At 36.6% G+C, this 15,075-nt stretch overlaps 1 protein-coding gene across 4 annotated transcripts in view; it reads left to right on the top strand.

Moving 5' to 3' along the window:
* The window catches only part of API5 (apoptosis inhibitor 5), a 34,495-nt gene extending 20,355 nt beyond the window's left edge, over positions 1-14,140 (top strand). For 3 of the 4 annotated variants that reach the window (XM_012001337.1, XM_012001339.1, XM_012001338.1), the window contains 3 exons: positions 6,036-6,112; positions 6,573-6,709; positions 13,133-14,140. In XM_012001337.1, coding sequence (XP_011856727.1) covers positions 6,036-6,112; positions 6,573-6,709; positions 13,133-13,155 — 237 coding nt within the window. In that variant the 3' untranslated portion in view covers positions 13,156-14,140. Of the gene's footprint in view, positions 1-6,035; positions 6,113-6,572; positions 6,710-13,127 lie in introns of all 4 variants that reach the window. The other variant, XM_012001336.1, reaches the window with a different exon arrangement.
* The last annotated feature ends 935 nt before the right edge of the window (positions 14,141-15,075 follow it).

The following is a 15,075-nucleotide window of genomic DNA, read 5'->3' on the forward strand; positions in this document are numbered from 1 at the left end:
ACAGAAATGACTTAACAAATCCATGGGGGAATAAAGGACTCTAGCTCTTCCTACTTGTTTTATGATCTTGAGCAGGTACCCTAACATCTCTTATTCTCCCCAAATTTTTCTCAGTTGTTAAATGATAATAGTACCTACCTCATAGAGTTGTGGGAATTTAATAAGACAGTGAATGTACAGCTTTTAGCACAGTGCCTGGCAAGTAGTAGGTATTAGTAAACTGTAGCTACGGTTATTAATAATATGTTAGTGTTACTGGAGAAGCAGCCCTGGAGAAGTCAATATAAGTAGTTTTCACAAAGACACCGCTTATTGAATTGTTCCATTAACAAATTCACATCTTAAATTTTGAAATGCTTGAGCCATTGTGTTACCTGTTACTACCATGTGGTAAGGCGGAAGTTTGATACTTGATGAAGCTCTTGATCAGAAGCAACTTAAAATTTTCTTCTTTAATTTATTGGTCATGTAGCCATTTCTGCGCTTAGGATCATTTTGCTATAGTATAAGATTGAGTTTAAAAACAAAATTGAAGTGATGAATTGCTAATTAACAAATACGTTTTCATTTAGGCTGCAGTACTTTGCACGGGGCCTGCAAGTTTATATCAGACAACTTCGCTTAGCTCTCCAGGGTAAAACGGGTGAGGCCTTAAAAACAGAAGAGGTAAGAATACTGGCTCACATTTCATAAACTGCTAGCTCCATACCAAACTATATAGACTTGTGTTGGGAGTTTCTCATTTTCCCTTATCTCACGTAATTTAACAGTCTTCATCCCAGTCCTAATGAAATATTTTTAGATTTTCATTGTGCTCCTATAACTTAACCTGATTTATTTTAAAACAACTTCTATTTGTATGTGACCTTACTCATTTTTTAGGTACATTCTAACCTGTCAAGGGAACACAGATTATTTACTTCCTTTGCCACATCTAGATTTGTTTAGAGTCAAGCAATAGGAATACACATTATCTATAGATTTAAACCAAGGAATTAGGTAAAGACCGTACAAGTGATTCTGATAGAGAAGTGTAATTACTCTAGTTCTGTGTCAGAATGGATTACGCCTCATAGAAATTATTGGCAGTTTGTCTTAATTTTCCTTTCCCTTTGCAGAACAAGATTAAAGTCGTTGCATTGAAAATAACAAACAATATCAATGTTTTAATCAAGGTAAGTCTGTAATACCAAGTGACATTTCCGCAGTTACCACAAAATCATACATTTATTTATTTTAAAGTTTTATATAAGATACTTCCAACAAAGGGAGGCTTGCAAACTTCTATCTCAAAGCATTGAAACAGATAGATACAGTCTAAGAAATTTCAGTGACTTAAGTTCTAGTGGTCTTAATGCTATTGGGTTCTTTTGAGTGGCCAGTAAATCCCTGTTTTGCTTACTCTTAAGAATGGACATGTGGTGTGTAGCACAATGAAATGTTTCCCTGTGTTTGTTTTTTTATAAACCTGACTACGTAATAAATTGAGAGCTTTCTGTACTGTAGGCTAGGGTATACCTTTCCATTAAGCCATAATTACTTTTCGATTCTCTTTACCCTTCCCAAGTATCTGCTAGCCTAAATAAAATAATAACCTGAGAGAACCAGAAAAAATCATAAGGTAGCCATCACTTATATCATACAATACAATTACAGCTTAATTGTATTGTGCCAGATGGGAAAAAGAAACAGTATTTGTAACACCTACAGCACGTAACCTGCTAGTAACAAAAATTGGGACTAGTATGCCTTAAAGCTAATGTAAAAATGATATGGAATAATTATAGTTGACCCTTGAATAATGAAGGGCTGAGGGATACCGACCCCATGCATACCTTTTGACTCCCCCAAAACTTAACCACTGGCTGGTACAATGGTAGTGGGTTATCAGAACTTACTAACATTATCATCACCAAAATTGGTATACAACCCCCACCCCACTGCTAAATTTGACTGGCTTTATAAAAAATCATTTAAAAACACTAATAGCTTTCTGTGGACAAGAAGCCTTACCAATAACATAAACAGTTAATTAACACATTTTGTATATGTAGTATATACTGTATTACAATAAAGCTGCAGAAAAAAAAAGTTTTATTATAAAGAAGAGAAAATAAGTGGAAGTGTATTATCACAAAGGTCTTCATCCTTGTTATCTTCACATTTAGTAGGTGGAGAAAGAGGAGGGGTTGGTCTTGTCTCAGGGTACCAGGCAAAAGAGGTAGAAGGAGAGGCAGGCACACTAGGTGTAACTTTTATTGGAAAGAATCTGCGTATAAATGAGACCATGTAGTTCAAATTCAAGTTGTGCAAGGGTCAACTGCAGTTTGTGTCAGGAGAGAGAGGGAAGCATTTGAGAAAAAGCAGCTCTGATTAGATGTTGAGGAAGGAGTATCATAGTGCCAAGTAGAAAAGTGAAAAGGCATTAAACACAGAAGAGGTAAGAATATTATACTAATATCCTAAGGAAATGTTTCCAGTAGCTGCCATTTATTACAAATCTTAAATATAAGTAATTATTTTGCATAGTAAATTCATATATAAAAATGTGAGATTTGACTGTATTTGAACCGCTGATAAAAGTCTATGTTGAAGATACAATGTGTTAAGAACATTTTAAACTTAGCAAATGCTTATTACCTGCATGCAGATGAGAAAATGTTCTTTTCAGGAATCTGTAAGTTATCTAAAGGAAGGTATGGGGAAGAGAGATGAATAGGGTCCGCAACCTGTGTGTAGAGTGCTCTGTGAATATAGGAATAAAGTCAGTTTCTCCTGCTGTACTCACAATGCACTTCTAACACCAGATGGGTGGAGGTTATTCCCCATACATCAAGTAAGTAAATAGTTCTGCAGTGGATACTAGCTGTGTGTCCTCCAATTCAGTCCTGACACTATCTACCTAGAGGTAGCATCAGATTCCACATGTTGAGGGCCCAGTCCCACAAGACCACTTCTGATGACAGTTGCAAGCTACAAGTTGTTTTACCCATGCTTCTGATTGGCTGGCTATAAATGGGGGTTCCCACAATTTAACCAAACTTAAGCTGCTAGAGCAGCTTACAGAACTCAGGGGAACACTTACTTAACGTTTACTGGTTTATTATAAAGGATACATATGAACAGCCAGATGAAGAGATACATAGGGAGAGGTCTTGAAGGGTCCTGAGTGCAGGAGTTTCCATCCCCATGGAGTTGGGGCGTACTGCTCTCCCAGCACGTGGATGTGTTCTTGTTCATATTCCGTCCTGGAACACCCAACCCCCTTCACTCTCATACACACACACACACAGTCCTTCTCTGTTTTTATGGAAGCTCCATTACATAGGCATGATTGATTAAATCATTGGCCATCAGTGATAGATAGACCTTTATTGGTGTTAAATCAGCCCCTCTCTCCTCCCTGGAGGTGGAGCTGGACTGAGTTCCAACCCTGAAAGTATGTGGTAGGTTCCCCAGGCAGTCACCTCCCCCATCCTGTGGTTATCTAGGGACTTTTCAAAAATCACCTTATTAATATAAACTCAGGTATGATTGAAAGATGCTTGTGGCCGGGCGTGGTGGCTCAAGCCTGTAATCCCAGCACTTTGGGAGGCCGAGACGGGCGGATCACGAGGTCAGGAGATCAAGACCATCCTAGCTAACACGGTGAAACCCCGTCTCTACTAAAAAATACAAAAAACTAGCCGGGCGCGGTGGCGGGCGCCTGTAGTCCCAGCTACTCAGGAGGCTGAGGCAGGAGAATGGCGTGAACCCGGGAGGCGGAGCTTGCAGTGAGCTGAGATCCGGCCACTGCACTCCAGCCTGGGCGGCAGAGCGAGACTCCGTCTCAAAAAAAAAGAAAGATGCTTGTTAAAAATAAAAGATTGTCTTTCACCTTTATTGCTCTGGAGCTTTTCAGGAAACAGTAACAAAGGGCCAAATGTTTTAGCAAAAGATAATCATATTGCTCTAGTCACTTAGGAAATTTCAAGAATTATTGGAGCTATAAGCTAGGAATCATGGACAGAAACCAAAATGCAGTCAATACAGTCCTTCTGTATCCAAGGGGGATTGGTTGCAGGCCCCCCTGGATACCAAAACCCTCAGATTAACCCTTATTAAATGGCATAGTATTTGCATATAACCTACACAAAGCGTCCCCTATACTTTAAAGCATCTCTAGATTACTTATCATACTTAGCAACCTAAAATAATTAAAAGTCCCAGGGTCCAATTAAAAGAGTTTATTCAGGTACAAAGTATGAGATTGGCCATCTGCGAGCAGAATTACATCAAAGAATGCTGGTCAGTGCTCCTGGCATGGAGAAAAATGAGGATTGTTTATATGGGCAAAAACTGATACAGGCATAAACTGAGGTGCTAAAAAGAATGACATTTTCCATACAAAGGCTAACAGATAGATATATGATTGGCTACTATTGATTACACTCTAAAGGGATTAACATTTTATTGTAAAGAGGTAATAGTCACAGTGGTCTCTATCTCCCTCATTTAGTCTAGGTTTAAGTAAAGAGTAGACTCTGGTTCATGCAGTCTCAACACAGAGGTCAGGAAGGCAACGGTCATGCATCAGAGAAGAAAACAGCCATGTTATGAGTCAGTTTCCAAGAGTTAACTTCTCCCCTTGGTGTAATACATTTGGGAGAACCTTAAATTTTATTTTTACATACCTAATACAGTACCTACACATCACTTCATTCTCAAAGATTCAGCATAGTAAATTCAAGTTTTGCTTTTTTATAATTTTATGCAATTTTTTTATGAGTATTTTCCATCCACAGTTGCTTGAATCCACAGATGCAGGAACCATGGACACAGTGGGCAAACTGTATATATCACATAATATCACAGGTGCCTTACCTGAAAATCTTGAAATGTTTTTAAGTAGGGTAGAAGTATGTGACATCATAAATTTTTTGTTTTAGGGAGAACATAGGTATGTTTTAATCCATCCTTAACATTTTTTGCAATCTTTACCTACCCGGCAGACTCATCTAATTTCATAACTTCATTTTTATTTTAATGAATCCCTAAACTATACACCATTTTCCTGTCGTCATCTGAGATTTAACATGTTTATAAGTGAAGATTTGCCCTTTCCTCTTCATGTGGTCCCTTTTTCAGTTAACATTATAATATGCAAAATCACTCCAGTTAGAAATCTCAAGCATTTTTTATTCAAAGCATGTTGCATTGGCCAATTCCCTACATTTATATAGTACACTGGACTTAAGTTTATATACCAGGGATGATTTTTTTATTAGTATACTCATTTTAACTGGGAGAAAAGTTTACTTTTATTTAATTTTACCTATGTACAAAAATCAAGGTAAAGCTGGTAAGAAGTATTGCTAAGAATAAATGTGTTTAGCGGTTTATTCAGTTGTGAGGATATTATGAGGTTAGATTATTTGAATTCCAGGTTATTTTAACACATTCAGCAAACATTTGCATTCCTAGCACATTGGTCATTCGGTATTTAAATCTTACAGGGTTTTTTTTGCCTTATTAATAATTCACAGATATTTCCCAGGGCAGGGGGAAACATGATTAGCCAGAGCTTTAGTGGTTTTTTGTTTGTTTTTACTTTACCTATGGTGCTGGCAGTAAAGCTTTAGATTTTTTTCTAATTTTGAACGACTTAAAAATTTGCAAAAGCACATGCAGATTGCACCATTGTATTTTCCTTAAAGCACCATGGTGACTGCATCTGTGCAAAAACAAACCAAAACAAAATTTATTTGCTGACTTTGTTTATTAAACTGGATAAATATTGATATATTTTATCCTGAAATGTATACTGACATTTAGAAAAAAATTAGCTACACTACAGTTTGTTATGTGCACAAAGTTATGTTAATGAGGTAATAGACGTGATTTGTAAACAAAATTGTTCCTGTTTAATTTTCTGTTGCAGTAAGCTCTGTCTCCTAAATTTAATCTTTAAGATCTGTCTTGGTTTCCTACCCTCACCACCACTCCCTGCCACCAACAAATACATTAGAATTCTTGTCTGATTTTTTTCTCTCCAGGATCTCTTCCACATTCCTCCTTCTTATAAGAGCACAGTAACACTATCCTGGAAACCTGTACAAAAGGTTGAGATTGGGTAAGAAATATAGTTAAAAGAGATTTGAGTATTATCAAAACTTAATTCAGTAGTTACATTTACTGTTCAAAAGGGTGCAGTGTTAAATGATTCATATAAAAATCTGCTTTCAATATTTGTAAAATAAACTGGTGGGAGGCAACCCTGGAACTTTCGGCCTTACTTGTATTCCTGTAACAAAACGATTTTTTTCTGACACGTTTTGTAAAGTGAGTCACTTGCATGTAAGTCTATGAAGCTACATATTTCAGATTATTTTAAAGCCTTGTAAATGCCTTCTGACATTGTCTGCATAACCAAACTATGGTTAATTTGATGACATCAAATATTAATTCCTTTTTTCTGATGAGATTATCCTCTTTAGGATGTCTTTCATAACTGATATGCTAAATTATAAATGTATTGATAGATTTTGGCATAATAGAATGTTTTTTAATTGCTGTTCTTCCTATTGTTACAGGCAAAAGAGAGCCAGTGAAGATACAACTTCAGGTTCACCACCCAAGAAATCTTCAGCAGGACCAAAAAGAGATGCCAGGCAGATTTATAACCCTCCCAGTGGGAAATATAGCAGCAATTTGGGCAACTTTAATTATGGTGAGCGTTTCCGTTTGGGTACAAGCAATATGGGAGATTAGGCAGAAATTGTGTTGTACTTTATTTTAATTAGTAATTATTTACAGTGTCATGGTTCTATCCGATGACTTTTCTGAATTAGCTTGGAGAACTAGGGCTGTTGAGGAAACGATTTATCCCATTCCTCTCTCATTCACCCTTGTGGGCTCACTGTATTGAGCATGCAACATTAAACAGTAAGCACTTAAAGAAAAATATGCCTCTTGTATTCAGAGGAACCAACAGAAACAAAAGAAGTTGACCGAACCATTCTTTCCATGCTTTCCCAGTTGCAGCTTCAAGGCAAGGCATTCTGTGCATTCTCCCTCAGGGATGGGTATAGCTTCTGAGAGATAATAGTATGAATGCTCTTTCTTGGACGTTGTCAGCTTGCTGCCTATACTCCCATCTCCTGTAGCTAGTTGAAAAGAAGTCACAGAAGTGGAGTCAGATGTTCAGGCATCATCTAGCAAGGAAGATGTGTTCTATTGCAGTCTCTCCCTCTACCCAGAATGCAATCCTCCTATAAGTGCTTCCTATTCCCCTTTAGCCATTAGAGCCAGGAGAGCTTCATACCAGTCCATCCTCTCCCATGGCTATTGAATCAAAAGTAAAGTTTATCTCTCATTAGTTTATTTCCTCATGGATCTTTTTTTTAAAAGAATGGAGAGAAATATCAGGTCAGTTCCTTACCTTGCTTAAGAAGACAAGGTGTGGTAGCTCACAACTGTAAACCCAACGCTTTGGGGAGGCTGAGGTGGGAGGATCACTTGAGCCCAAGAGTTTGAGGCCAGCCTGGGGAAACAAAGCAAGACCCCATTTCTACAAAAAATTTAAAAATTAGTTGGGTATGGTGGCACGCACTTGTAGTCCCAGCTACTCAGGAGGCAAGAGGCAGGAGGATCGCTGAAGCCCAGGAGCCAAAGCTGCTGTAAGCTATGATGGTGCCACTGCACTCCAGCCTGCGTGACCAAGCAAGACCCTGTCTCGTAAAATTAAAAAAAAAAAAAGTAGATTCTGAACCATACCTGTAATTTTGTTTCCAAGGTGAGATAATTGTAACAGTAAATTACTTCTGTAACAGTTGAATTCTTCTAATGTTTGAGTAAACAGATAATAGAAAGCCAATTTTAGACTGAAATATGAACCCCTCCCCTCCAGACTCTGAGACATCTTTAAGGATGATCACTGAACTCTTTTACTTACATAACAGTATGTAAATGTGCATCTCCTTGCCTCTTATCTGAAAATGAGGTAACAGCTTTTACAGCCTTCTAATAACAATATTTGTGAAAGTATTTTGTAAGGGGAAAGGATTCTCTGTTACTTGGTTGAATCACATTGTTCTCTGTCACTTGTATGATTTAATGTGTCTAACAGTACCGTTCTTAAAATCAACAGTTATCTCACATACTGGGAGAATGTGGCTTTAATGAGAGTAATCAAGAGCTGTGGCAATACAAGAATTGTACTCCTTTTTATTGGGCAAGTCCATTTGATTTTACATGAGGATTCTATTGTGTGAAACTCATTGCCTGCTCAATAGTGAGAATCAGGTGATATAATGCTTGTGGAAAAAGAATGTGAAAAATCTGACACTTTAGATTGTATACAGTGTTTTTTAAAAAGAAACAAAAAAAACTGTCAATGTGAAAAACATAAGCAAAGTTTTACTCAAGACAAAAATCCAGGAGTCACTACTTCAGTTATTCCCAGTCTTCAAAATAACAGAAGGGCAAAGCAAAGTAAACATGCAAAAGCAAACTAAAATCTGACTCTTCTTATTGGAAAGAACAATGAATTTCTGCAATTATTTTACATTTGAGAATTTAATGTGATCAGGTCATCGGTATTCTCACAACAAAATTTGAAGCATTTGCTTGACTTTATTTCACCTATTGAAATGAAAGTAGTTCTCAGTATCCAAGTTTATTGCTTTACTAACCAGTATCTCTGTTTTTTGCTTTACAAACATGGTATTGGTTCTCACAAATTAGTTCAACTTCCCGGTGCATTCATAAACATATACCCATGTTTAGTTTTCCTTCCAGTGCACAAAGTTCCCCCGTAACCTAAAAGTACTAAATGTTCTACATTTTGTGACTTGTGTTCTTTACTTTTTGGAATATAAAAATAATCCTTAAAGTTTAATTTAAACTGAGTTAAATTAAACTGAGCAGTGAGTTAAAAAAAAATGTAAGCTTGAAACCATTGAAAAGATCATGAAAATGCAGAAGTATTTTTAGGATGAAGCTCTTCAAAAAGAAGAAAATTTGGTGAATCTCTGTACTATAGAAATGGCTGTATCAATTGGAGGTAAAAAAGCATTAGCCAATATAGAAAAGATAACTACGTCAAATAGTACCTTCATACAGTGTATTTAATTTCCTGATTAGGTACAGCTGAATAGAGTGTAATCCAAATTCATACTAAAATTGAAAGAGTGGATTGTAGTAGTCTTTTAGCTTAAAGCTAATAATGGTATCTATGACAGTGTTAAGTGTGTTGGTGTGAATAATGAGTATGGTAGGGTGAAATGTGCAGGCATCTGCACAGGTGGCTCTAAGTCTGAACAGTCAAAAATGTAGAAGTCATGGCCCACAAAAGGCTACTGCACTACTTTAATGCCCCCATAGTTACTGCGTCTGTCTCTGGGAGCTTCTTGCCCTTGGAGAAACCACTTCTGATTTTCTGAATGTGTTCACTAGAATAATAAACATAATGATTTCATTTTCAAATGGTTTGCATACTAATCAACTTGTAAAAATGTGTCATGGCATAAGAAGGTGACTTTGAATCAGACCCATTCTATTATGCAGATAAATATTAGCCAAATCGGGGAAAGGTCCAGTGAGTTTCCTGTCTTAGAATTGAATTACTTTTCTTTCTGCAGAAAGGGGGGTAAAAAAAGACATCAAGACATTGCCCTAATAAGACATAATGGCAAAATAATTTATTGCAATATTGACTGAAAAGGTATTTTTCAAGCCTCCAAGATTGTGGATCAAAAATAGCAAAACCAAGCTCTCTCTATTGCTGCTAACAAGATTGCTATAATGAGGAAGTTTAGAAGTTAATGAAAAGATTTGATCTCATTTACATATGATTAAAAGTCCAGCCTTGCTGATAACTTCAATCAGTTTTCTTCATGGGGACGACACCTTTGTGGCTCTAAAAGTGACTGACCAATGGATCAGAGAGACTTGTTCTACTGTATAACACAAGTGACTTGATTTTTCAGCAAAAGATATGCTTAGTTTATATCAGTAGCTGAAACACACTCAGATGCACATACACACATAGCACCTTTTTGGCAGTACTTTGAGAAGCTTATGTAGCTGGTAAAGCAGTGAAAAAAAGTCAGCATTTAGATCTACATTTGTGTGAGTCCAGTTGCATGAAATACTGTGATCAAAACAAAAATTGCATATTTATTGCATTCAGAGGGACATTTTTTAGTCTAACCTGATTTTCGAAATTGATAATTTATTTTTCATAGTTATATAAGTTACCTTTAGTAATGATAGACAATAAAATAAAGAACTAAGAAGTTGTTCCCGAAGTCATAGCCAGAGCAGATAGACAAGAGAAAGAAATAAAGGCCATCCAAACTGGAAAGAAGTCAAATTGTTTCTCTTTGCAGACAACATGATGTTATATATATATTAAAAAAAAAAAAAAAACTAAAAGATTCTACCAAAAAACTCATAAAACTGATAAATTTTGAAAAGTTAGAAGATACAAAATTAGTATACAAAAATCAGTAGCGTTTCTATGCATGAACAATGAACTAGCCGAAAAAGAAATCAAGGTAATCCCATTTATAATAGCTATGAAAAAAAACTAGGAATAAATTAACCAAGAATGGAAAAGGTTTCTTCTTTTTTTTTTTTTGAGACAGAGTCTCACTCTGTCACCCAGGCTGGCGTGCAGTGGTGCCATCTCGGCGCACTGCAAGCTCCGCCTCCCAGGTTCAGGCCATTCGCCTGCTTCAGCCTCCTGAGTAGCTGGGATTACAGGTGCCCGCCACCACGCCCGGCTAATTTTTTGTATTTTTAGTAGAGACAGGGTTTCACCGTGTTAGCCAGAATAGTCTCGATCTCCTGATCTCATGATCCACCCGCCTTGGCCTCCCAAAGTGCTGGGATTACAGGTGTGAGCCACTGCGCTCGGCCTGGAAGAGGTTTCTATACAAGGAAAACTATAAAACACTGATGAGAGAAATTGAAGGGGATACAAACAAATTGAAAGACACTCCATACTCATCAACTAGAGGAATCAATATATTTTAAATGACCATGCTACCCAAAGTGATCTCCAGATTCAATACAACTTCTATCAAAATAACAATGACATTCTTCAGAGAAATTGCCACCAAAAAAAATTCTGAAAATTTATATAGACCCACAAGACCCCAAATAGCCAAAGCAATCCTGAGCAAAAAGAACAGAGCTGGATTTATCACACTACCAGATCTCAAAATATAAATCAAAGATGTAGTAACCAAAACGGCATGATACTGGCATAAAAGTAGATACAGACCAATGGAACAGAACAGAGAACCAGAAAGCCAACTGATTTTTTACAAAAGTAGCAAGAACACTCATTGGAAGGACAAAAAAAAGGGATAGTCTCTTCAATAAATCGTGCTGAGAAAACTGGGTATCCATATGCAGAAGAATGAAACTAGATCCCCACCTCCCACCCTGTACAAAAATCAACTCAAAATGGATCAAAGACCTAAATGTAAGACCTAAAACAATAAAACTACCATAAGAGAAAACAGGAGAAGCACTTCAGGACATTGGTCTGGGAAAAGATTTTAAGACTAAGACCTAAAGGCACAGGCAACAAAAACATAAACCAGTGGGATCATATCAAATTAAAAAGCTTCTGTGCAGCAAAGGAAACCATCAGCAGTGAAAAGACAACTTACAGAATGGGAGAAAATATTTGTAACCTCCTCATCCAACAGAGGATTAATATTCAGAATATAGAAGATATTCAAACATCTTAATAGCAAAACAAATGTAGATTAAAAATGGGCAAATGATCTGAACAGACATTTCTCAAAAGAAGACATACAAATGGCCAATGTATGAAAAAATTCTAAACATTACTAAGCATCAGGGTAATGCATATCAAAACCACAATGAGGAAGTTTGGAAGTTCAGTGAAGAGATTTCTCATTTACATATTTAATCATATGTAAATCATGTAAATATGATTAAAAGTAAAAGTCAGACATTTGCACCCCCCTGTTCATTGTAGCACTATTCGTTGGCCAAGATGTGGAATCAACCCAGAATCAACAGATGCATCCGCAGATGAATGGATAAACAAGATGTGGTATTATACACAATGGGATACTATCCAGCCATAAAAAAAAAAAAAATGTCCTTTCATTTGCAGCAACATGGAAGGAACTGGAGGACTTTATAGTAGGTGAAATAAGCCAGCAATGGAAAATTAATGTATGTTCTCACTTCTGGAAGTTTTAAAAAGTTAATCCTATAGAAGTAAAAAGTAGGATAGCACATACTATAGGCTGAGAAGATAGGGGGAAGGAAGGGATAGGGAGAGATTTGAGGGAGAATGCAAAATAACATAGGAATAAGTCTTAGTGTTCTATACCACTATAGCATGACTATATATACTTTCAAATAGGATAATGAATGTTCCCAACACAAAGAAATTATAGGTGTTTGAGATGATGGATATGCTTGTTACCCTGAGCTGATAACTATACATTCTTTGTACCAAAATATGCTACCCCATGAATATGTAGAATTATTATTTGTGAATTTGAAGAATTAAGTTTTTTAAAAAGTGTACAGGCAGGGCATAGTGGCTCACACCTGTAGTCCCAGCATTGAGGCAGGACGATCCCTTGAAGCCCGCAGTTTGAGATCCACCTGGCAACATAATGAGACCCTGTCGCTACAAAAAGAAAGAAAGAAAAAAAAAAAAAAAAAAAAACGTAGTGTGCATCTGTAGACCTAGCTACTGGGGAGTCTGAGGCAGAAAGATCACTAGTCCAGTTCAGTGTTATGGTGAACTGAACTGTGAACGCACCACTGCACTCAAGCCTGAACAACACAGCAAGACCCTCCAAAAAAAAGTGTAGTTATCATAACATCACCTTGAAACGACTTTGTTACTGGGATACATTTAATTAAGCAACTATCACAAATGTAGTTGGTACCTTGCCTTATGTACTTCAGTATATATGTTGCTCTTGTTTTATAGGCAGGCTAAATTTGTAGATGGAACAGCAGAATATTAGTTCTGTTCTTATAGGGCCTACTGCTGTATTCAGAGTTATGAGCTACATTTCTTCTGCGTTTGCTGTACCATGAAATCCTAAGCAAGACCTAAACCCTTGTTCGCTTTTTCGTAGAGCAGAGAGGAGCCTTCAGGGGAAGTAGAGGTGGCCGAGGTTGGGGCACACGAGGAAATCGTAGTCGGGGAAGACTCTACTGAATAAGACATCAGCATTCTTCAGCATTGTCATGAGCTTAATATACTTAAATTCTACTACTCATTGGATTGCCGGGGATGTCCCTTTAAACAGACTGCTGCCTTCAGCTAAAAACTTAATGTTCTTTATACCTTTGTATGTATGATCTACTTTTGTAACAGACCATGGTTGTGTCCAAGGTAAAACCACAGTGATATTTTTGGATGCTTTGTCTGCAATCTTGACTTGTTTTTGCAGTATCATTATTCAGACTTCAACTTGTGAATCTTTTACTTTTAAACATCTTGATAATTTGTTGTTGAGAGCTGTTCATTCTAAAATGTAATGAAATTCAGTCTAGTTCTGCTGATAAAGATCATCAGTTTTGAAAGGTTACTGATTTTCCTCTTCCCTCTTAGTTTTTTGCCCAATATATGGAGAAGAGTAATGGTCAATCTTAACATTTTGTTTTAATTGTTTAATAAAGCTGCTGGGCAGTGGTGCAGCATTCCTACCTAGTGTCATAAAAGCAAAATACTTACATAGCTTTCTTAAAATATAGGAATGACATTACATTTTTAGGAGAAAGTAAGTTGCTTTGCACTGCTTACTTAATTCTTTTCCATATATTGTGATACAAACTTCTGAATATGGAATCTTACTATTTGAATAGAAATGTGTATGTATAATATACATACATACATAAGCATATATGTGTGTGTGTGTGTGTATATATATATATATGCATGCTGTGAAACTTGACTACACAACATAAATCACTTTTTAAATTCCAGGAACGGGTAGTCTGACACAGTGATTATCCTTTTGAGGCTGAATCCGTTAACTTGTTATTTAGGTTTTTACTCCCACTAGCAAGGGATTCTAAGTCAGTTGCACTTACATGATTATTGTTATTTAAAACTAAAAATAAAGACTGCATTTTCAAAGATAAACTGGAGTTGCTATTGGTGAAATACAACCAAAATACTGAATTTGATGTACATACAGGTTTCTACAGGAAGAGATAGTATAATTTAGAATTTGGAGATTTAATAACCAGGGCTACCCAGAAAAAGTGACTTGATAACATGGTACCAACAAGTAAGGGATGCTCTCTCGGTTTGCTTTTGCCACTTTCAAAATTTTAACTTCTCAGGTTATTAATCAAAATTATTGTATAAGTTAGCCAATAGAATTTTTAGGTTAAAACAACAGAGAGATGGGGGGTTTGTGGAGTGTTTAATGTCATGGGCATTTTTAGTAGCATAGACCCTTTGTTCTGCATTTGAATGTTTTGTATATTTTTGTTTCACAGTTAATCTTCCCTCCCCAAGTTTGCTATTCAAATCAGCTGCCTGAATGACATTTCTAGTAGTCTGATGTATTTTTTGAGGAATAGTTTGTGATTCCAATGCAGGTGTCTTCATTACCATTACCTCTACACTGCAGAGGAGGCAAAACTCCTTTATTAGAATTACTGCACATGTGTATGGGGAAAATAGTTTTGAAAGACTAGAATGATACAAGTGAGCAAAAGTTGGTCAGCTTGGCTATGGAGTGGTGGCAATAATCTCTAAACATTCCTAAAGACCATGAGCTGAACCTAAACTCCCTTGGAATCTGAACAAAGGAATATAAAATTGCCATTTGAAAACGACCAGCTAATCTGGACCTCAGAGATAGATCAGCCAGTGGCCCAAAGCCATTTCAAGTACAGAAATTGTATTGAGACTACAACTAAATAAATTTGAACATTAAGTATAATTTTACCACTTTTCCTCTTTATAAGCATATTTGTAAACTCAAAACTGCACAGAAGTGACTTTACTTTCTCAAGTTTGATACTGAGTTGACTGTTCACTTATCCCTCACCCTTCCCCTTCCCTTT

The sequence above is a fragment of the Mandrillus leucophaeus genome, unplaced genomic scaffold (genome assembly GCF_000951045.1).
Source record: "Mandrillus leucophaeus isolate KB7577 unplaced genomic scaffold, Mleu.le_1.0 Scaffold66, whole genome shotgun sequence".
Taxonomy (NCBI): domain Eukaryota; kingdom Metazoa; phylum Chordata; class Mammalia; order Primates; family Cercopithecidae; genus Mandrillus; species Mandrillus leucophaeus.